The sequence below is a fragment of the Cynocephalus volans genome, chromosome 11, assembly GCF_027409185.1.
Source record: "Cynocephalus volans isolate mCynVol1 chromosome 11, mCynVol1.pri, whole genome shotgun sequence".
NCBI lineage: Eukaryota > Metazoa > Chordata > Mammalia > Dermoptera > Cynocephalidae > Cynocephalus > Cynocephalus volans.
This window is the reverse complement of record NC_084470.1, coordinates 2,521,985-2,543,899: the sequence shown is the minus strand read 5'-3', so window position 1 is coordinate 2,543,899 and position 21,915 is coordinate 2,521,985. Positions and strand designations below refer to the sequence as shown.

Below are 21,915 nucleotides of genomic sequence, written 5' to 3'. Positions count from 1 at the left end.
AGAAAGAAATATTTAAAGTAAATAACAGCATGTGCACTTTAAAATAGTTTTTAAATTGTGAAATATAACATTGAGAAAAGTACATAAAACTTACACATACACTTTCACAAAGTTATAAAGTAAACAACAGCGTATGTACCACCCAGGTCATAAAATAAAACATTCTGGGTGCCCCAGAATACACCCCATCCCTTCTTGATTACAGTCCTCTTTTAAGAGTTAGGTATGCATTACCAAATTGCCTCCAGAAACGTGGATTTCATTTGCACTCCTGCAAACACTCCATCAGGTGCCTATATTAGAGAATGATCATGAAGTAACTGCAGTCCATTACAGTCAACAGTAAAAAACCACAGCAAGTTATATTAAATGTCATGTAAACAAGAGCAAGGTATATTCCTAAACAGTGTTTGAAAATACAATTCAGTTCTGAATTTCAGTTTACTGTGCCTGTGATATTTAGCACAGTCTAGGCAGTTTTGGCCTATACCGTCCTAATCTGTAAGAGAAGCTTTACCCACCCAAGTAAGAGTCTAATATGAGTGGCCAAGCCGAAATGCACCATTTGGGCCTCACTAGTAAGGGAATGGGATGTAGTTCACAAAGTGTTATCTCAGTTTCTTGTCATTTTCCTTGGGTTGTTCACTTCTCAGTGTCAGATTGATGCAATGCTGGACTTTGATGTGGGTTTAAGAGGAAAGGTGCCCCAGAGTCAAAGAACAGAACTTTTATTGGTATGCTACACAGGTCTCCAAACTGTGTTTATTTCTAAAGATACCTGACATATGTGCATGCATGTGTATATGTATGTGTGTGTATTTGTGTATATGTGTGTATATGTATGTATGTATGTCTTATACGCTTAGAATTCATGTCCCTTCATCAACCCATATGCAGTACATAAATTAAAAAGAAAGTAAGTTTCCTATAGAAAAAAAAAAACAGTCTGATTTCTGATTGGCTTGACAAGCGAGTATAATCCAAGTCCTTCATTGAGATCTTATATTTGGAAGCCATAAATCTTAAAGATGTAGGCTTGAGGTTACCAGTGGCCATTTTCCTACTATGAAGAAGCCCACCAAGGAATGATACTAATATATCATTGGGAAGATTGGGAAAGAGAACTCCTGGATCCAGCCATGCCTTTTTAATAGTTAGCTTACATTTCTTGCAATGAAGTAAACTAAGTGGCATATTTTCAGCAAATTTCAAAGTTTTGGATGACCACTTATTTTATATTAACAGCAGAACTAAAGGAATTTAAAATAAATAATGTGAAATTCTTACTTTCATTTCAAACTCATTTTCAATTGATTTAAAAATATAATGGCCAATGTATATTAAAGTTACAAAATGTTCAGATCCTTTGACTTAGTCATCTTCTCCTGGCAATATATTTTAAGAATAAGGCCTAACCACGCCAAGATGTTTGTAGGAAAAACTGTGAACCCACACATCTAAAACTGGAGAGATGATTAAATGAAATTATGGCATATTGATATAATATATTTTGAAACTCTAGAACTAATACATACGACTATATAGAATAAAAAGTAATCAAAAAGAAATAAAAAGACTTTAAAAACACATTTAAGTGAAAAAAGTGATTTCTAAAATTGTGTGTGCATGCTATTATTACAACTTTATTGAATTCATTATAGATATGTACATATATATAATAAAAGTTGGAAGACATGAAGAAATAAGAATAGTCGCTGCCTTAGGATGGTGAAATTAGACCATTTGGACTAACATTTTTTATTATAAAGTTAAAAAAAGGTTTTTAAGTAAAAGCATAGCTGATACAAAAATCCTATAAAATATAATAAGTCAAATTGAGACTATGTCTCTAAAATGAAGGTTTCTAAAGGAGTTTTGAAAAAATTGGAGAATCAGTATTTAAATGGTGGGGATCAAAGAACATCATCTGTCACCAGTTTAAGCTGAACTTTACTCTCTTCCGTTAAACTCATCTACTGCCACAGATTTGCTGGCATACTCACACATTCAGGTGGTTTATAGGAGGGTCCCTCAAAGTTTTCCTTTCCTGAAGTGCTATGCTGTGGGCTGCAATTTGGGGGGAGAGTGAATAAAAGATGGTTTATGTTAACCAAATAATAACTTTCACGGACACAAGAGAAAAGCTACAAGCATGTAATAATTACAGGAGATTTCAGTCATATATACAAAAACAATAGATTAAAATACTGAATTTAGTTCTGTGGCTATTCTGTGGTCTTTTTGCTTAATTCTTTCTGATGACTGTCCTCAATATTGTCCAAACTCTCCCAGACACTCTACCGTCTATACCACACACATAGAGAGGGCATAGAATGGTTACATGAAAATGCTATGGAATGGCAGCTAGAAGTGACGTTACATAGAAACAAAGAGAAAATTCTATAAATTTCAAGGGTTTTTGTATCAACATCTCTGTGAGTTACTTACTAGGTGACCTTGGACAAATAACTTCTCTACAGCTCATTTCCCTCTCTATAAAATGAGTACTATCATTTAGTTGATAATATTTATTGTTACTACACAAAAAGGATTGTGCTGGGCAACGATAATATAAAATGATTAAGACATAATATCTAGCCCAGGGAGCTCACAGTCTAGAGAGGGTGACAGGTTTATCTAGAAGCAATTGTCATAAGGTAAATGTAATATTAGATTTCACATGGAAGCACAGAGAAAGCATCTAAGGATGGGGCAGGATAAGTTTGAAAGTGGGGGCTCAGGGTTTATCTTGAAAGGAAGGATTCAAAGAGATCATCATGAAACAACATCTAGCACACACCACATTTGCAATAGGCATTCCACTAATGTTAAGTTGCTTTGTTCTCATTCTGGGAGTGATCTTAGTTACACATTCTTGCAACAGAACTGAGCATTTTTGCACTGGGTAACATCAAGGTTGTGAAACATAAATCCCTTCAGGGAGATAAACTCCTGCACTCTTTAAGATTGAATGTTGCAAATATTATACTCAAGAAGCTGTCCTATTACTCCTAAGGCCTGGAATTCAACAAGTTTCTTAGTCAAAGCTAGCTTGCTTTTTCAAAGACAACCTAGTTTACAAATCCTGGAGAGTGGTGAAGCATAATACACAAAGAAAGAAACTAAGGAGAGAAAAAACACAAGAAGAAAAGTAAAAGTAACTACACTAGATTGTAAACACTGGGGTGGAGCTCCTTCTTAATACCCAGGGGTCTTTGTCTTAAGACAAAGATGGAATGTCTTTAGAGTAAAAAAAAGGGGAAAAAAAATGTAAACTCAGCCAAGATTTTTCTCAAAAACTTTGGTCTTTTCTCTTGACTGGTTATGTGACTATTTAAAAATTGTTATGCACGTTTTTGGAAATATTTTCAAGATAAAAAGTGTAAAAATCTGTGACTTAGAGTGCTAACTGCTTAGAATGAATGAATGAAACGGGTTTCTGGTGTATGTACAGTATTTGAAAAACTTGACAGCTGTCACTCTCCCTTTTCTTACCCTAGTCAGTTATTCTGCTGATCCTAGATCTGGATTCAGAATTTTAACTCAATTAATTAGGAAGCTACTATCAACATAAAGAAGTTGCTGTAGATGCTGGAAGTGGAATGGGAGGAGATGGTGGAGAGTGTGATGAGAAAGGATGATGCTGTCCTCAAGAACGGCAGAGTGGAGAAGGCGGCACCAGCACGTGTGAGGTGGACATGGACGCCTGGTAGTGTGGAGTCCACCTCATTTCCTGTAACGCATCTGGGTCTCTTTTCCTAGCAGCTGAAGTGAGAGTCTCAGCTGGGCCTGAGCAAAGGCAGTGGACAGGGTTTTAATAAATGTATAGTCGGGGGGAAATGTGAAGAAAAGTAGCAAAAGACAGAGGAAAGGAAGAATCATGTCAAATTACAGTTCACATTTTGCAAATGGCCCCAGCCCACTTTGAAAAGCAGATCACATCCTTTCACCTTCCTCTTCTGCTTTTAGCTGAAATAAAAGATGGCTGGGTGTGCAGAAGGGCTTGGGGCACCTCCTTTACTCTATTTTGTTTTACAGAAACTTTTGTGCTTGTCTTATTTTCTCCTACTAGATTGCCAACTCCTTGAAGGCAGGTATATCTTACTATTCTTTGTGTCCTGTATAATAGTTCCTGGCACAAATATAAATGTAAATGGTGAACATTAGATTCTTTTGCAGTTGGGCTTAGAATCCAGTTGGGCATTTAATGGTCTCTGATTCAAGGCATATAACTCATCCTGTAAAACATCCCCATCCTTCCAGAGTGCTGTCTCCCAAATCTAGCCATAACCAGGAGGTTCATCTCAATGGCAGTATCCCCTACAGCCATATCTGGTCTTCAAAGAAGAGTAACTGCAGAGCTTTACGAGGATGAAGGTCTCCCCTCACCACTGTACCTCTCAATGCCTTAGTGAAGGGAGTGCCTTCTGGGCCTTCTTGTGGCATGGTGGTGGTGGGTGGTAGGGGTAGGTGGGTGCCGATAACATGTGATACAGTTTAACATTTCTATATCCCTAATCCCTTGGACTGCTTTCTCCACATCATGCCAGGAAAGCTCTGGCATCTCAGCTTTATTAAATGTAGGCTGTCTTTGAGTCCAAGTTTCAGTCAACAAACAAATAAATTGTAAGAGCCACCTTCAGCTGTATGAGCTAACACATTAAATCTAGAATCTCTAGCAAGTATAAGCATATGAATTAATTTGACCCTATATTTCACCCTCCTTAGTCTAACACTCTTAGAATACACTACCATGAACATTCCCCAAATATCTGCTGAAATATATGAGCAAAGTCTTGCAATTCTTTCGATGTATAAGCTATTTCTTCCTGGGTTATAATGTTTACCTCTCCCTGTGGAGCATGCTGACATTTAACCCCAGTTGTATGTAGGTCTAGCAGCAATAGGGGGTAGTTATGATAGGTCTTGAGGAGAAAGAACATTACCTTTTAAGGAATCTGCCCCAGGTAAAGTTATCACACAGTTTTCAAGCAAAGGAAGGCTAGTCTCCAGAGAGCAAGCTACTTTCACTAATAGGCAAAGCTTGGAGTGTCTTGGAGTTTCAGGATTGTCAGTTTCATCCGGTTCCAAGCAGATGTCCCCATTCCAATTTTCAGGATCTCATTCTTTCTCAATCAGTGCCCTAACTTTCACATGAAAAAATCTAATGTGACTGTGAATCCAACTATTGCTATAATTCAGCAATTCTTAAAATGAAATTTATGCTTGATTTTCAACAACATAACCCCTAAGTCTGCGAGAACTAAAAGATTCTTTTACAGTTGTCATGGAAGCATTCTGGTTTTAGATTGTGACTTGAGTTGAGGGTTGAAAGACAGGAGCTTGTCATTTTCTTTCTGTAAGTGCTTAAGTACACTCTCAAAAATCTATCCCATACCAATGTCCTTAACAGTCATCTTAACTGCCATAATGGTCAAATGCAACCATCACTGGGTCAGCCACTTGCTTCCATTGGCACATCATGATCACCTGCAGATGTGATTTAAGGCAACACCCCTGTATGCCATGGATTTCCAGTATCTCTTTTCTCACTAGGGAGGAGCTCAGCCGAAGGGCATGACCAAACCGATTTTCAAATTTTATCTTTGTGTGTCCATCTCCCGGGACCACTCCTGATACCATTTCTGAGTCAGTGGGTCCAATCAAGAGACAAAAACCACACAATATTTTGAACATGGAAGGTTAAATATAAAGAATTTTTACTTATAACAGGGAATTAGAGTAATAAGGGGATGGCTGGTTAGGAGCAAAAAGAATTCTAAAGAATACAGGAATAGCAGATACAGGCATAAGCCACTGACTTTAGGGCTGAGTTAGACTCTCATTGAAGAAGTCCAGTGACAGTGGCTCATTGGATGTGAGAGAAATTCACTGGGGGTGCAGAATGCCCAAGGGGTATGAGAGAAAGCTGTTCATGGTGGGTGTTGTACTGATGATTCTCCACTGTGGAGCTACTTGAGAGGGTTCCAGGGAAAGCTGTTCATAGGAGTTGCCTGCAAAGTTGACTGAAAGAAGCTCCTGGCGAAGCTGTTCAGGAGACATGCTGTACACTGCTGGCCACTGGGCACTGGTGGAACTGAGTGCTGCAAAGTTAGGAATGTTGCTAGAACTTAGAAGCCACGTGAGTTATAAGAGCCTGCCTAAAGGGGCATACTACATTATACAAGTGTTGGGTACTGAGAAAGTTTAACTTCATGATAGCTGGAAAAGGAGAAATATTTACAGGATTATCTCTATTAGCACAAAACAGGCAATGAAGGGTATATTTGGAGCCTGGAGGCAATAACTTGATAACTGGCTCAGTAACCCATTTTCTTTAACTGGAAAAGCCTCACAATGAGGATTGGATTTCATTGGGGCTCTGAAAGGATTACAAATGGCCCTTTCAAGGAGCTGATACAAGCCATGGGCTGTCCCTCTAGATAAAATATCCATGTGTATATATGCACATAGTCCTATAGACAGTTCAGGAGTACATACTTCCCAGGCATCTGTCTCTGAATCCAGATTAAGAACCCCTGGGTTAGGCCAATGACTGTTCTCCAGGATTGTTTCAATTTAGTGACATATTCTTTACTTTATTTGAATGTAGAGTAGCAAAAGTAATATCCCCAAACTCTCCTAAACAATATTTTTTAGCAACAAAGATAAACATTTATAAACACTTGAGAAATACAGCCAATAATTTTAGATAGTTCTAAATTTGGGGAGAGAAAATTGGTGAAAGACCTTTGGAGGAGAGGCTGAATGCCAGCAGAAGGGTGAGCAGTTGTGAAACAATCGCAATACTAATACGAGGATTTGGACTTAGACAGTAGTAAATATAAGCAAAGGGGTCTCTATTATGACGTGCTATGCTTTGGTGAGGTACATTATTGTAGCTGGTCTCCAACATGACAGCAATGGTACTTCCGTCCTGGTATTCATGCCTGTATTTACTCTCTCCCGCCTTGACTTGGGGCTGGTCTGTGTGACCAGCAGAGCACAATGTAGGTGACAGTATGTGATTTCTGAGATTAAATCATGAAAGGCATTGCAGCTTCTGCATTAGTCTCTTGGATCTCTCATTCTGGGGGAATCCAGCTGCCATGTTGTGAGGATACTCAAGCAGTTCCGTAGAGAGGCCCACATGGGGAAAAACTGAGACTGAGGAACTGAGACACCAATAACCAGCACCAACTTGCCAGCCTTATGAGTGAGCCACCTGAAAAGTAGATCCTCCAGTCCCAAACAAGCCTTCAGATGACTGACTGCCAGCCGCAATTTTGACTGCAATGTCATGAAGGACTCCACCCAGAACCAACAGCTCAGCTGCTGCCAAATTTGTGACCCACAGATTTGGAGATAATTTGTCTTGAGCAACAGACAACTAATACATACATTTAGGTCAAAATTCTCAAAGATGAAAAATATAAGGGACAACCTCCCCACTCCCTGCTCCCACTTCTCTGGTCACCTATTATGCTAAATAAGTCACTAGACTCAATCATCAGAGACGTTAGCAACTTCTGTCTTAACCAAATGATCACTCTAAGTACTGACTAGACATAGGTTCCTGAAAAGCAGGAAATCTAACTTATAAGCCAGCTCATGTAGATTTCTATTAATACAGAAACTAATAGAAATACAGATGTGTTCTTATGAAGACTGTTCTAGGGAAATCACAATATGTCTGAACTACTGTGCTCATTATGGTCACCATAATTTAAGAGGGATATTACAAACTAGTGCATCCAAAGATGAGTCACAGTTCTGAGACATCTGGAAATTATTTTCAAAGATGGTTGAAGGATCTAGGGCTGGTGAGTCTGGAGAAGACATGGAGAACATTTAAAAGTTGTCTATTTGAAGGGCTGGCCTGTGGAATAAGGGTAAACATATTTTGGATTGATCAAGAGGGGAAAAGTAGGCCTAATGGCATATTATAGGAATGCAGATTTCAATTCACTTATAACAACTGTGGCTTTTTACCAACAGGTTATGCAGCAGTGAAAACCATGGTGCTCCCTCTCTCCAGGAAGGTTTAATCCAAGGTTGGTTAATTAGCCCCTCAGAGATGTGGTAAAAGTGATTCTGGCAGTATCTGGAAGATTGATCTAAATGATCACTAAGACGTTGTTCCTGAAAACTTTTTCCTCTTAAGTGTGTCTTATTTTCCATGAATATCTTTAAATAAGAAAATTCAATGTAGTGGTTTTCCACTCTTTAGTGTTCATTATAGTGGACTTAGACTCTATTTGGAATTTGCTTGCTGTGTGACTTTGGGCAAGACACTTGCCATTTCTCAGCTTCATTCCCTCTCAGGGCTGTTCTGAGAATTCACTAGATGACGCATCACTCAAAACACCAATCAAACATCTGGTACCAATTAAGTTTTTTATAGTGCAGTGTTGAAATGAGATACTTTTCCTAGGCTTCCAGAGTAGGTTTTCTTTTTTAAAAAAAGCAATAAACTTGATTAAGATTTGATTATATGCTTTGTGATACAGCATTAAAAAAAATGACACGGACAGTGAAAGTGGATATGGAAGGAATCAGATACCAGATGGCCAACATCATCCTTAAAATCTGCAACTGCAAGATCATCATTTGACTAAAGTCTTTCCTCGCAAGAGAACTATCAATCAATCAATCAATCAAACAAACAAAAACCTCAAACTATACTATCCAACATCATAGAAATATTTTATCTCCTGGAAGTTACTCCAAATTTCAGTAAGAAAAGCTGAGCAACAAGCACTTTATTTTTAAAAATTTTTAAAAGAAACTGGAATCTCACAGAATGAATCAAGACATGCTCTTCTAGTTGTCCTTCCTACATCCAAGATTTAAGGTGGAAGTAAATAAACATCTCACAAATACTGGAAATCAATTTTTACTATTTATAAATAATTTTCTTTAAATTTCTATTTTCTTTATTAACAAAAAGAGCTACCCTATGGTGGAAATCACCCTGAATTACTAAATTAGCTTGTAACTGATATTGTTAGATTTATTATTAACCATCACAAATATTTTATTTATTACCATCTTACTCTTAAGAATTCTCATTAGGAGCTGTCTTTATCAACAAATGGCAACTGAGACGTGCAACTGTTTTTCACAATTCCAATTATTATCTGCAGTATATACAGTGATTTAAATAGGCAGCTTAGTGCTCATGACGGCCTCTCACTAACTGCTATCTTGTATTCTCTCACTGGTAACTATTTTTTCTACCCCAAATTTCAAGTCAAACATTATCAATATTCTGGGGAGTATCCTTTCATACATTGTTCTATACACATATATTTGTATTTGAACAAAATGGGATGTTTTCAAACTGTCGTTATCGTGGCCAAGGTCAACAGCATCAAAAGTTTTTTAAGGTAACTACTTAATTCAAGTGGCTGTAAAGTTAAAAAAAAAAATCACTTTGTCTGATATCATAACATCTTTATACCCACATATTTCAATTTCTTGAATGTTCATTACAATTTTAGATGTTTTGTTCATGCTAGCTAGTGAACCTTTGATGGACTCTGCTTTAAATAGTGCTTATCGCTGTGAAATGCACATTCTGTCTTAATATTTATTAATGTATATATCACTACTAACATATATTTCACAGTGCCAAATGGCATGGCCACATCACCTCTAAAGGATTCCTAGAAGTCTGAGTCATGATAAGTGTCAAGAGCTGCAGGGTTGGGTGGTGGTGGTTGTAGATGTCCTGCCTTAAATAGAAAATTGACAAAGAAGAAGTCTTAGAGCAGACAGTCTACGGCTTGCATGGTGGCACAATAATGCCATCAAAGACCCAGCCTCTTTCAATTCTTCTGCTCTGCCATCCTTGGCATGTTGGCCTTTGATCTCCTTTTTGTTGCTTCATGAGTGAACTATGGGTGCTCCACTTTGGGCATCACATTACATCAGGAAGAAAGACAGGTGTGGGGCCGAGCCCGTGGCGCACTCGGGAGAGTGCCGCACCGGGAGCGCAGTGACGCTCCTGCCACGGGTTCGGATCCTATATAGGAATGGCCGGTGCACTCACTGGATGAGTACTGGTCATGAAAAAGACAAAAAAAAAAAAAAAAGAAAGACAGGTGTGGGCCAAGGATGAGCTCTGATTCTAAAAACTCTCCTGGAAGCGCCAGTAGCAATTTCAACTTTCACATCATTGGCTAGAACTGTGTCAAATGGGTGTCCCTAGCTGCAAGGGAGTCTGAAAAACATTTTTAAGCTATTATTAAGGTCCCATTAGGGTGACTGGATAGACAAGGAGCAGAGTCTGCTACAGAAAACCTGAGTCATAGCAAATCATCATCATTCCATCACTGGAAATAAAGGGGACTTCACTCTTATTTCACATGAGTAGTTGAGAGGGCAGAGCTAAGATACCGTATGTGTCCTACCACAAAGAGCAAGGTGGGAGAAGGGAGGCTGAAGGGGATCCTCTTGCATTAGTTGTTGGGAGAAGAATTTCCCCTTGGTCACTAATTCAGTGGCAGCTTGGACCCCTTCTGAAGCTGAGAGGGCAAGAGACCCGCTCCCTAAAGCTCCGATATCATCTGTAAGTGGGAGTCTGGAACAGAGCACACAGCTAACGAACTTTAGCTTATTGTACTAATTCCTAAACCCGTGCAGAAAATGAAGAATAAGTCAGCTTTGGACGGTAGACTTGACCTCGCGTTTCTGTGTCTACGGTATGAAACAGAAAAATAATACTATCACCTCTCCTCAACTCCCAGTGTACTGGACACATAGTAGGTGCTCAGTAAACACTTGTCAATTTTTGTGCCGATTCAGAGGAACGAGACAGACATTGACCTTTGAGCGTCGGCCATATGCCACAACCGTACCATGCTTTCCCTTCCTAGTTCCTCATTCATCAGCCTGCAGTGTCCGGCGGGCATCTCCGTGTCCCCATGCAGAAAATAAACGGAGGCTCAGAAAGGTCAGCCGGGGTCCCACGGACAGCGGGAGGTAGACTTCACGTTTCACCCTACGCCTGCGCTCCTGACGGCCTCTCCTCCGCCCGAGCTCCCGGCGCCGTGCCTCACATACAGTCGACACTCAAAAAACGGAGCCCAAGTGTGCTTCGGCCTCGGGAAGGACACCAACTTCCGCAGGGACAACTCCTGGGATGGAGAGACACTTCCTAGATCTTCAGGGGCCGAACAACCAGGCCGCGGCCTCAGGAAGGCAGGAAAGCTCCGAAAGCCGGCCGCGGGGATGGCGGGCCACGCCCAGGGGCGGGCCGCACGTGACGCACTTCCGCCCGGCGTCTTCCGGCTTAAAGGGGACCCAGACTCTCCTCACAACAACAAAACCGGCGCGTTTGCGGCCGGCGCCGCGGCTCTCGTCCCCGCCCACCTGCCACCTGCCACCGCCTTGGCCGCGCCCGGCCAGGCCCTGCCCGGCGTTGCCCGGCGCTGCCCAGTCCGAGGGGTCAGGCGGAGAGCCGGGCCGCGCCCCTCGGCCAACTTCTCTCACTGTCACCCGCGCGCCGCCTCGCGAGACCCGGGGCCGGCCGTGGCCCCGCCGCCGAGCAGCAGGAAGGGAGCGGTCGCTGCGGACAAGGCCCGGCCGGACTGCGCGGCCGGTCGCCCTGCCTAGGCGGGGAGGGCGGCTGTGACGGACTCCTCGGCCTGCTTTCAGGTACCGCTCCCCCGGCCGGCCGCTCGGAGCCGCGGGCTGCTTCCCCGGCCCGCGCGGCGGGGCCGTGGCGTAGGGGCCTTGTTGCGTTTCAGCTCCGGGGTCCCGGCGGGCGGGGCGGTGACCCCGGCCGTCGCGCCCTCACCGCTCCCACCCTCCATTCTTGTCGCCTTCACTCTCTCCCCGCCTCCCTCCGCAGTCCAGAGCCCGGCGGAGCCCGGACCTAGCGGGGAGAGCTGCACCCACGGCCCGGCACCCAGACCCCGCCGCCGCCGCCTCTGTCCACCTGGGTACCGGCAATGGCTTTCGTATCGCCCGATGCACTTGTGACTGAATTAGACACCGATTATTAAGAACTTATTTCCGTCCCCATCTCAGTCGCGCCAGCCGTAACCATCTCGGCTCATTTCGGCTTAGCTGCTGCTCCTCTGGACTCTGTCGGACTTTGGGGACACCATGGACCAAAGTGGGATGGAGATTCCTGTGACCCTCATCATTAAAGCACCAAATCAGAAATACAGTGACCAGACTATTAGCTGCTTCTTGAACTGGACCGTGGGGAAACTAAAAACTCATCTGTCTAACGTGTACCCTAGCAAACCAGTAAGTGTGTAAAAGCTGGGCGCAGCTGCTCTACCAGCAGCTTTTCGTGCCATGTACCTCCCTTCTACCTACGCGTCCCCTCTCCTCTTGAATCAAATAGGTCTCTTTTGATAGACCGCTGAGTACTTTGAGTTCTGAGGTTGTGGCTGTCTCCCGAGTATCTGAATCATCACTAATACTTCCTGATGAAGTTCAGTTAATTTGTAAGAGTGTGCAGAAACGTCAGGCGACATAAGAATTGGCAGGCATGGAAAAGGGACCATTTTCCTTGGACTTAAAGCCATCGACCTAATATAGTAATGACAGATGCACCCTCCCCCCTTTAAAAGTAAAGAAACACTACAGTTTATATTAGAGCTTCTTATTGCTTATTAGACCAAAATTCCATTTTACTGTGAACATCTAGCTCAGAAATTTGACCTTTACAAAAGTTATACTTTCAAGACCACTGTATACCAGTGTGTAGCAAGAAGTAAAGATAAGTTGTAGATCACTTTCTTCCACTATCACCCCTTTCTCATTTTCTCCTGTAGAGCACATGGAAATTTCTTTAATTTAGAAGAGAACAGTCCTTCCACCCCCCACCATTTGGTGCATCTTTTTATTTATTTCCTATGGCCATATGTAAAACAGTGCAGCAATGCTTTCCATTCAGAATCTTATCTGGATACTGCAAAGATAACAAAATACAGACAATAAACTGTCTTCAAAGATTCGAAAGGACATATTTGGTAATTAAGAAGTCATGGAATAGTTCAGAAAAGAAGTGTAATGTCATATAGAGTATATGAAAGGAAGACTTTCACATTCTCCATTGAATAAATTTTTCATTCTTGAATAAATAATGTTTAATTGCTTAACCTTTTGTTTCAATAATGAAGGTCTTGGGTTTTAGGGTAGGAAATATTTTTGGCATCAGGCAAATTTAAGCATGGATCCATTGGAAGGTAACAATGCTTTCTAGGCATAACCCTTGTTTTATGCACTTAAGTAAGGAAGACACTTGATCTGTATTAAGATATTTATGAATTAGGACTGTTTCAGTGTTGCAGTATTGTTGAGTAGGGCTTTTAGACTTCTAGAATAACCACAAAAATATGGCAGTTATAGTAAAAACAGGTTTAGAAAAACAACTCTTAGTTGGCATTAGCTGTGTTTGTCAGTACTTCGTGATATAAATATTTTTAGTAGTTGGGAGAGTGTGGTGCTGATAAATATTTTTAGTAGGGGCAGAAAACCTTTTAGGTATTTCAGTACTTGGAACAAATTAGTTGGATCTCTCATTTACTCAGACCTTTTGTTTGAAAGTCAAGATTTACACAGGGAGTAACAATTTGTTTGAAAATTTCTCCTTTACAGAAGTCTTCCTATTGTATATAATTAGTTTTACACATTTTTGAAGTGGAAAATAGCTTTTCCAAATAGTAAGAATTGAAAGTCACAGACTATTTCCATAGTATTGTTCATAACTTAGCTCAAATATGCTCAAGTATGTACTTATGTGAGATCTTATAAATATTATACCATTAAACCAAAAGGAACTTGGTCTGCAGTGTATAGACCAAGAGTTATCACTTTTCTAAAATTTTCTTTTTTAAAAAGTATCTAAGGGGAATGTGAAACTTTCTCCTTTTCTGCCCCTGGAGCAGTCTGCTTTTGGCAGGAGATCTGCCTGCGCAGTGCTAGTCACGAGTGGAGGACTGTCAGTGCCCCTGTATATTAATGAGCTGCTCGAGATAGTTGCAAAACTTTTCTCCTCCCTCCCAACCAGTCTGCCTCTTGTAGACACAGTGGACACTTTTGGAGGCTATACTAAATAATATTCAGCTTATTAATCACCTAACTTGTGGCAAACCTAACTTTTTTCCTCCTCCAGCAAGTTTTCTTCAAGTGAATTGTAATGTCTAAAGTTCATTTCTAGGTTAATGAGAGTGGGTGGAGCCTGTGATTGGGGGTATGTGTTTTTATTGTCATAGTATTTGATTGCGAACTTTATATTGCCATTAGATTTGATAGGTTTACATTCTGACTTAATTATGTGAGATATGAAGTATCACAGTTGTTGATCAACTGTTTCATGGCACCCCAAAGCCATAGGTAGTCCCCAAGGTAAGAATTGGAGTCCTAAAAGTTTACTTTGTGGGGTTATTTATAATTCAGAACATTTTGCAATTAAGCAGTATTATAAAGAAAGTTCAGGTTCTTATGTCCACCCACAGTGACTACTTAACACTGATTCAGTGTTTAAGTGTTTCAGGTGCTGCTTGGTGTTTAACAGAGATCGCTCCTTGTGTCTCTTCCTTGTACATCTGCCTGGTGGAGGTGGGTGGACTCGGAAGCAGAGCAGGGCTCCAGTGCCTTAGGTGCAGGAGGCCCCCAGTAAGAAAGTAGCAAAGTTGGTGGCTCTGGTCAGCCCTGCTCTAATTGGATCTGATAGGTCAGGGTTAGGTGGGGGGCCTTGTTTCCTGTGGGCAGTGGCTTCTAGGAAAGTAAATGAGAACTGCTGGAGGGGGAAGAATGGAGATTTGAAGTTATCCTTTTAGGATCCCTGGAAGGATAGGTCACATGTCTACATGTTATTAATGGACTTCTGGCTAAACTCTGCAAAATCTTAAATTTTAAGATCCTAGCTTTATGGTCAGATACTGATTGACTTAATCATGGATAATCTCCACATGGATATTTTAAATACAACCCCTCCTCCCCCAATCAGCTCACAACAAATGTACCCCTCCCTACAAGGCCCACTTTCTTGGGCTTCTTTTATTTATATAACTAGAATTTTATTTACCTGGCATTTGAATATCTGTGCTAAGCATGAAGGTGATGACAAGAATTCTTAGCTGTGATGAAGCTCAGACCTAATGAGGGATAGAGACTTGGGTTATAGTTCTTTGAACTAACTTGTAAGTAAATAACTATAATATTATGTGACCAGTGTTATACAGGAGGAGTACTGTGTGCTGTATGAGCACAGGGAGAGAGGATGAGCAGCTCTGGAGTGGGGTTAGGGTAATGTGTAGCTGTTGTAAGAAAAAGTTCATAGGGATATTCAAGTTTTCTTAAAGAGTTGATAACAGTTTTAAGCAAACAAGATGAGTCAGAGTCTAATAGCTCCCCCTGCCTTTTTTTTCCTGTTCTTTCAGAGTTAATGTTGCACTATACTACTTAGTAATACAGTACTAAGTAAAAAGATTATGGATCCTTAAATGGCCATGAAGGGAAAGGTATTTTCTAGTTATGAATTTAGGCAATTGCCATATTTATGAAAATGTTTACAAAGCCATCATTAAAAACCTCAGGTGTAGAGTTGAGCTCTTTTGGAGTTTAGTTAACTTTTAATGGTATTGATAATTGGTTTAGGACTTGGTTTAGGAACTGGGAAGTGCACCAGTTCATATTGAGAGTGTATGTGGATAATCGTGAATCATATTCTAATATCAGATTTGTCATCACTTCATGACTTTAGTTTTTCAGATCCAGATATTGGCTTTTAATGGGAAATATATATTCTGAAATTTAGGTGATTTCTACTAGGTGGTGAAGATACCTGACAAGAATGTCACTTTTACTTGAGTTTCAGACTTTGATATAAGTTTAGGCTTAGTTATTAGGGATATAAATATCAAAGTGGTTGAACTTGATGTTGTCAGAATGGACTGTTGAGGAGAAAACTTAAAAAATATGAATCTCTGAGTCCAGTTAGGCATCTTTCTCATGATCTCTTCTTAATATAATATCTCTTCTCATACACAAACAGTGACTGCGATGGACCTGTCTCACCCTGAGTTCAGTTTTGAAGGCAAACGTTTCTGGGGCTTGCATGCCATGGCTTTCCATTTTTCAGTCTTGGGTTCAAAATGCCTCTTGATTGTGCCCTTAGTTCTGGGTAGATTTCCTCTGTCTTTGCTGTTCATGTTGTTAAACTAAAGCAATCATTTTCATTATTTAAGTCTTCTAGTTGTCTTGATAAGCTAGGCAGTTTTATCCTGCTTTTTCAAATTGTTCCTTTTCTTTAAGATTCTATTAGGATTAAAGAAGCAAGAATAGAACCAGTAGCATATGTTCTTTTCTGAGGAAATAACATTCTGTAACCAGATTGCTTGCAATCCAGAAGAAAGTCTTACTTTTTTTTATCAGTGGAAATAGCATGTAATATATAATTTGAAATTTATATCCCCCTTATTTTTGTTATTCCCTATTACCTTACTTAGGCAGATCACTTTTAAAACTTGCTAGGTTAACTACCTTGGAACTGTTGATTTAAAGGGGCTATAATACATACACATAAATCATTTTTGTTTTAAAAGTCTATTGTCTTATAAAATTTTAATAAATTAAGAGGGTTTCATGTCACCTAGCAATATAGCTCAAAATTTTAAAACCCTTGGGCTGAGCCCGTGGCGCACTTGGGAGAGTGCGGCGCTGGGAGCGGGGCGACGCTCCCGCCGCGGGTTCGGATCCTATATAGGACTGGCCAGTGCACTCACTGGCTGAGTGCCGGTCACGACAAAGACAAAAAAAAAAAAAAAAAAAAAAATTTTAAAACCCTTTTCTAGCAAATATTACTATCAAATTGAATGTAAAGGTTGATGAAAAACAGACTAAGGTAAGTTCTGAAGGACTGCTGACTAAAATTTGTTTTATTTAAGTCCTTTGTAGCCTTCTCCTCATGTCTTTTTGGAGAATAACAGTACTATGAAGGTAATGTCTTGTTTGATAATGCATCAGTGCTTTTTAATGTAGGACTTTTCTAGAACTTTTAGTCTGAGTTTCTCTTCTTACATAATAAATACTAATTTGATTGTCTACAATGCTTTTATTTCAGTGCTTGATTTAAATTACCATTTACTAAGTGGTTGCCAGGCATCCTACTAAGTGGTTGATATGCTTTATCACATTTATTCCTTGTAGACACTTTATGATGTAAGGTTTATTATCAGCTCTGTTTTATAGATGAAGAAACTGAGGCTTGGTGATTTTTTTGCCCAAGGTTATAGAACTCTAATTAGTAGAATTGAAATTTGAACCCAGGTTGGTCTGACTTGAAAGCCTAGGCTTTTAACCATTACAATTTATATTATATGTGATGGCTATATGTGGTAATAATAAGAAAGGTATTTAGGGACTTGACCATCTCAGTTATATAGTTGTAAACTAAAAAGAACCAATTGCACTATAAAAAGAGGTTAATATATTTAGATGGTTTGTCATCAAGAGGCTACATGTAATAGATAACACAGGCTTACAGTTGTGCTAACTCTCAGTGTGTGGTTATTGCTGTTCACTCAGATAAATTATAGGGAAGACATGGGAACGTAATATTGCTTTGCCCCACGTTTTCATAATCTACTAGTTTGTAAGAACCATAGCAGTTGTATACTTTGGCTTTCTCTATTATACATCAAGTGTCTACCTGATACATGAATGACCGGTGAGCAGAAACAGCTAAGCAGGGAATGTCCCTCTGGTGTTCCAGAGAATATTATTCTTTAAGCTTCCATATGCTGGTTTTGCTTACTGTTAAGTTTGGGTAACCATGTTTCCATTTACAGTGTTTCTAAATTTCTTGGGGCTTTAGATTGGGTGAATTTAGTGGGAGATGGGAAGGAGATGTTTTCCATTACAAGTTCACAGAATACATTTCCCACAGAAATGATATTTTGTGCATCTCCTGGGACCCACTCTCTAAAGCTGTTTAACACTGGTGACTGCACTACAGTTATGCGTCCCTTGACAGGGATATGTTCTGAGAAACGGGTCATTAGGCAATTTCATTGTCGTGTAAAAGTGTATTGTGAAAGTGTATTATAAAAGCGAGCAGTGACAAATATTTCAATCATACACACTTGCCATGTGAACGTGGTCCCTATAAATATGTCACTAATTCTTTCTGTGCCTCACTTTCCTTATCTGTTAGATGGGGATTAGATTAATACCCCCTCCACAAAGTTATAAAAATTAAATTACAGGTAGGGATTGTGCCTGGCACTCAGCAAGCACTCAGTGAATGTTAGCTGACTGTTATTAGCTATTATTTTGCTATGGGGGGGATGGGTGGGAATGATTTAAAAATGCAAGAATTCTAAAGTAGACAACAATCCTTTCACTTGGGGTCAGATCTGCTGTGTCAAAAGCTTGGCTTTCTGTCTTAATGGTCTGAGCTACCTTTGGGAGGGTCTTCCATGGGTAAGCTAAGCACTCTTCCTCCACATTTTGCAGTCGGTATGTTTACACCAGCATCACCACAAATACAATTAATGTGTTGTACTATGATGTTATGACATCTCTAGGCAATAGAAATTAGGCAATAGGAATTTTTCAGCTCCATTGTAATCTTTTGGGACTACTGTGGTGGAAATGTCATTATGTGGCACATGACTATATATGTAAGTACTGAAATGTTAATAGTTACTACTTTCAAAGGACTTGGGTTATAGTTCTTTGAGCTCACTTCTAAGCTGAAGAGTGCTCTGAGCTACTAGCATGCTAGATATTTTAAATTTTAAAAATTAATATTTTAAAATTAGCATGCGGACTTTTTCCTCTTCATTTTGCAGATGAATAAAGAAACAGCTTTTTTTTTTTTTTTTTTTTTTTTTTTGTAGCTGGCCAGTACTGGATCAAACCCTGGACCTTGGTATTATCTAACCGACTGAGCTAACTGGCCAGCCCAGCATGTGGAATTTGATTATGCTGAGCTGGATAAACTAGAAATTTGGTTTTTTAAGCCATATTATGAGAGACCTATTTAGTCCTTGACATAAAAAATTAATCCTTTGATAGTAACTAGGTGACTTTCCTGAAATATGAAAGTACTGTTGGCTTTGTAAACTCATCTATCAGACTCTTGTGAATATTTTAAATGTATTAGGGATGCATGGTATTTTATCTCTTTTGATATCTGGTTAACCATTAAAGGCAGACAGTTTAGATAATGGTATATACTATATGTAAACCTTCTAGAAAGAAAACAGTCTTTCTCCAGATTAGGATTTATTTTTGCGTATTATACCAGCAGGTGAGCTTTCCTCATCTTGGTTTTTAGCAATGTCTGTTAAGTGGGTAGCAGAGCTTTTTTTGACAAGTTGGTTAAGCACCTTTTTATTTGGAGTGGGATAGCTCTGTCTCTGGGCTACTCCAGAGTACCATCAGGATGTTTCCACCTTGTTCTTCATCTTATTATTTAGCTGACCCTAGTCTATCATATATAACCGGGTTTTGTCCAGGGTGGTACTGTGGAGGTGGTAAAAGGAGTGTACTTGACAGGATTTGCTGACTAGTGGATGTAGGGTTGAGCACCAGGTAAAACTGTGGTGTTGTTAACAGAGATGGCCAATTATATCTCTGTGTTATTCTGTGGAGCCATTATCTTACCAATAGAACCTTTTAATTGACTGTTTAATTAGTACTTTTAGATTTGTTAACCCTGAGTCTTCTGAATTCTTATATTTAAAGAGTACCATGTAATTTTTTTATTGAGAGAAAAATGAACTTTTATTATGTTGAGCTACTAAGATTTTCGAGTTTGTTATAGCACCTATCATTACTTACCCTAACTAATAAAGAAATGTATTTTCACTCAAAGTAACAGGTAGTGTTTTTAGCAGGTGTGGATATATAAAATTATGTTACTTTTACAAGTTGAATTTGCATTGAGATCTCAAAATTTGTACTGAAAAGGAAACTAATGCTGTAGCTTCCAATACCAAAATAACTAGTTGAAAACTCAGTTGATTATTATTTGTTATCATGTCTAACAAATAGTTTGCCTGATATTTAAGTTAAATTTATTGATTTATTGGTATTTAAACTGAAGAGGCAATTTTTTTAGTGACGTGGAAAAATTTTCAAGTCTCACTTCTTACCTAATTTAGGTACATGAGAAATTTATTTTCTCTGTTTTCATTCACAGTAAAATTAAAGAATTCCTTTTTGTCTTTACACTTCATATTATCTGAAGGCATTTGAATATTCACTTGAAAGTAACAATATTTTTCTTGAGATACAATTCACATACTATAATTTTTGCCCTTTTAAAGTATACAACTCAATGGTTTTTAGTATGTCACAAAGTTGTGCAGTTATCATCAGTAATTCCAGAATATTTTTATCATCTTTAAAAGAAACCCTATACCTATTAGCAGCCACTCTCCATTCTTTGTTCCACAAGCCCTTGGTAACCACTAATCTGTCTCTGGGTTTGCCTCTTCTGGACGTTTCATATAAATGGAATCATAGGGCCTTTCGTGTCATTATTCACTTAACATAATGTTTACAAGGATCATCTATGTTATAGCATGTATCAGTACTTCATTCCTTTTATGGCCAAATAATATTTTGTTGTATGTATATATCATATTTTGTTCATTTATCAGTTGATAGACATTTGAGTTGTTTCCACTTTATGATTATTGTGAATAATGATGCTATAAACATTCTTATACAAATTTTTGTGTGAACAAGTGTTTTCAGTTCTCTTGGGTGTATACTTAGGAATGGAATTGAGTGTATACCGTGTCATAGAGTAACTCTATGTTTAACTTTCTGAGGAACTACCAAAGTGTTTTCCACAGAGGCTGCACCATTTTACATTCCTACCAGCAATGTATGAGGATTCCAATTTCTCTACATCCTTGTCCACACTTGTTTTTGCTTTATGTATTTTGGGGGATTAGGAGGTGGGTACCATGTAATTTTGTTATATTTTTATGCTGTTTCTCTGAAAATTGATGCTCCCTAGCTGTGGAAAGATAAACAGATCATTTGAAGTTGACTACTAATTTAGAGAAAAAAATACTAAAACACTAACACGGGATTGCTTCTTTATCATAATCTGCTAATATTACTACCATTTGTAGAAATAAACCAGATGATTTAACACCAGCAAGTGTTTTAAATTAATGTGATTCATAGACTATTTCATTTCCATTCTTAATGATTACATGTAAGATAACCAATATAACAAACTTCAAATGAGTTGTGTCTTCCAAATCTGTATAAACAGTTTTGGACTTATAACAATTCATTTAACAAATTCGCATTTAGCATCTACTTTGTCAGGCACAGTGCTAGTCTCTGGGAACCCAGCAATGAACAAGACAGACATGGACCTTTTGTTTTTGGCACATATATTCCACTTAGAGAAAATAACGTGAACATAATTACAGATTGTGATTTGTATTATGAAGGAAATAAACAGGGTGTGTGGAAGGGAATACTGTACTATAAGCTTGTAAGTCAGAGAAGACCTGGCGGAGGAGGTCATTTTAAAGGTGAGATCTAAAGGATGATTATGAGCCATCTATGCAGGAGCTGGGAGAGAATACTGCAAGCAGGGCATCTGAGCTGGGAAGAGCTTGGGGACCTAAGCAAATGCCAGTTTGGCTAGTGAGCAAAGAGGAACAAATTCTATCAGAGGAGGCTGGAGAGAGACAGAAGCCAGGTAAGGAATTAGAATTAAATCCGAAGGTCTGGCAATGGTAAGGAATTAGAATTAAGTCTAAGAATGACAGGATTGATTGACATTTTTAAAAGCTCACTCTATCTGCTGACTCTGGAATGGAAACAAGAGGCTTTTGCAGAAGGCTAGGCAAGAGATGATGGGTTAGTTTAAGGTAGTGGCAATGGACATGGAAAGAAGTAGACTGATCT

At 39.3% G+C, this 21,915-nt stretch overlaps 1 protein-coding gene across 5 annotated transcripts in view; it reads left to right on the top strand.

Moving 5' to 3' along the window:
- Positions 1–11,314: 11,314 nt before the first annotated feature.
- HERPUD2 (HERPUD family member 2) overlaps positions 11,315–21,915 on the top strand; it is a 48,028-nt gene continuing 37,427 nt past the window's right edge. For 3 of the 5 annotated variants that reach the window (XM_063114229.1, XM_063114228.1, XM_063114226.1), the window contains exon 1: positions 11,315–12,261. In XM_063114229.1, coding sequence (XP_062970299.1) covers positions 12,115–12,261 — 147 coding nt within the window. In that variant the 5' untranslated portion in view covers positions 11,315–12,114. The remainder of the gene's footprint in view (positions 12,262–21,915) is intronic. The other 2 variants (XM_063114227.1, XM_063114230.1) reach the window with 2 other exon arrangements.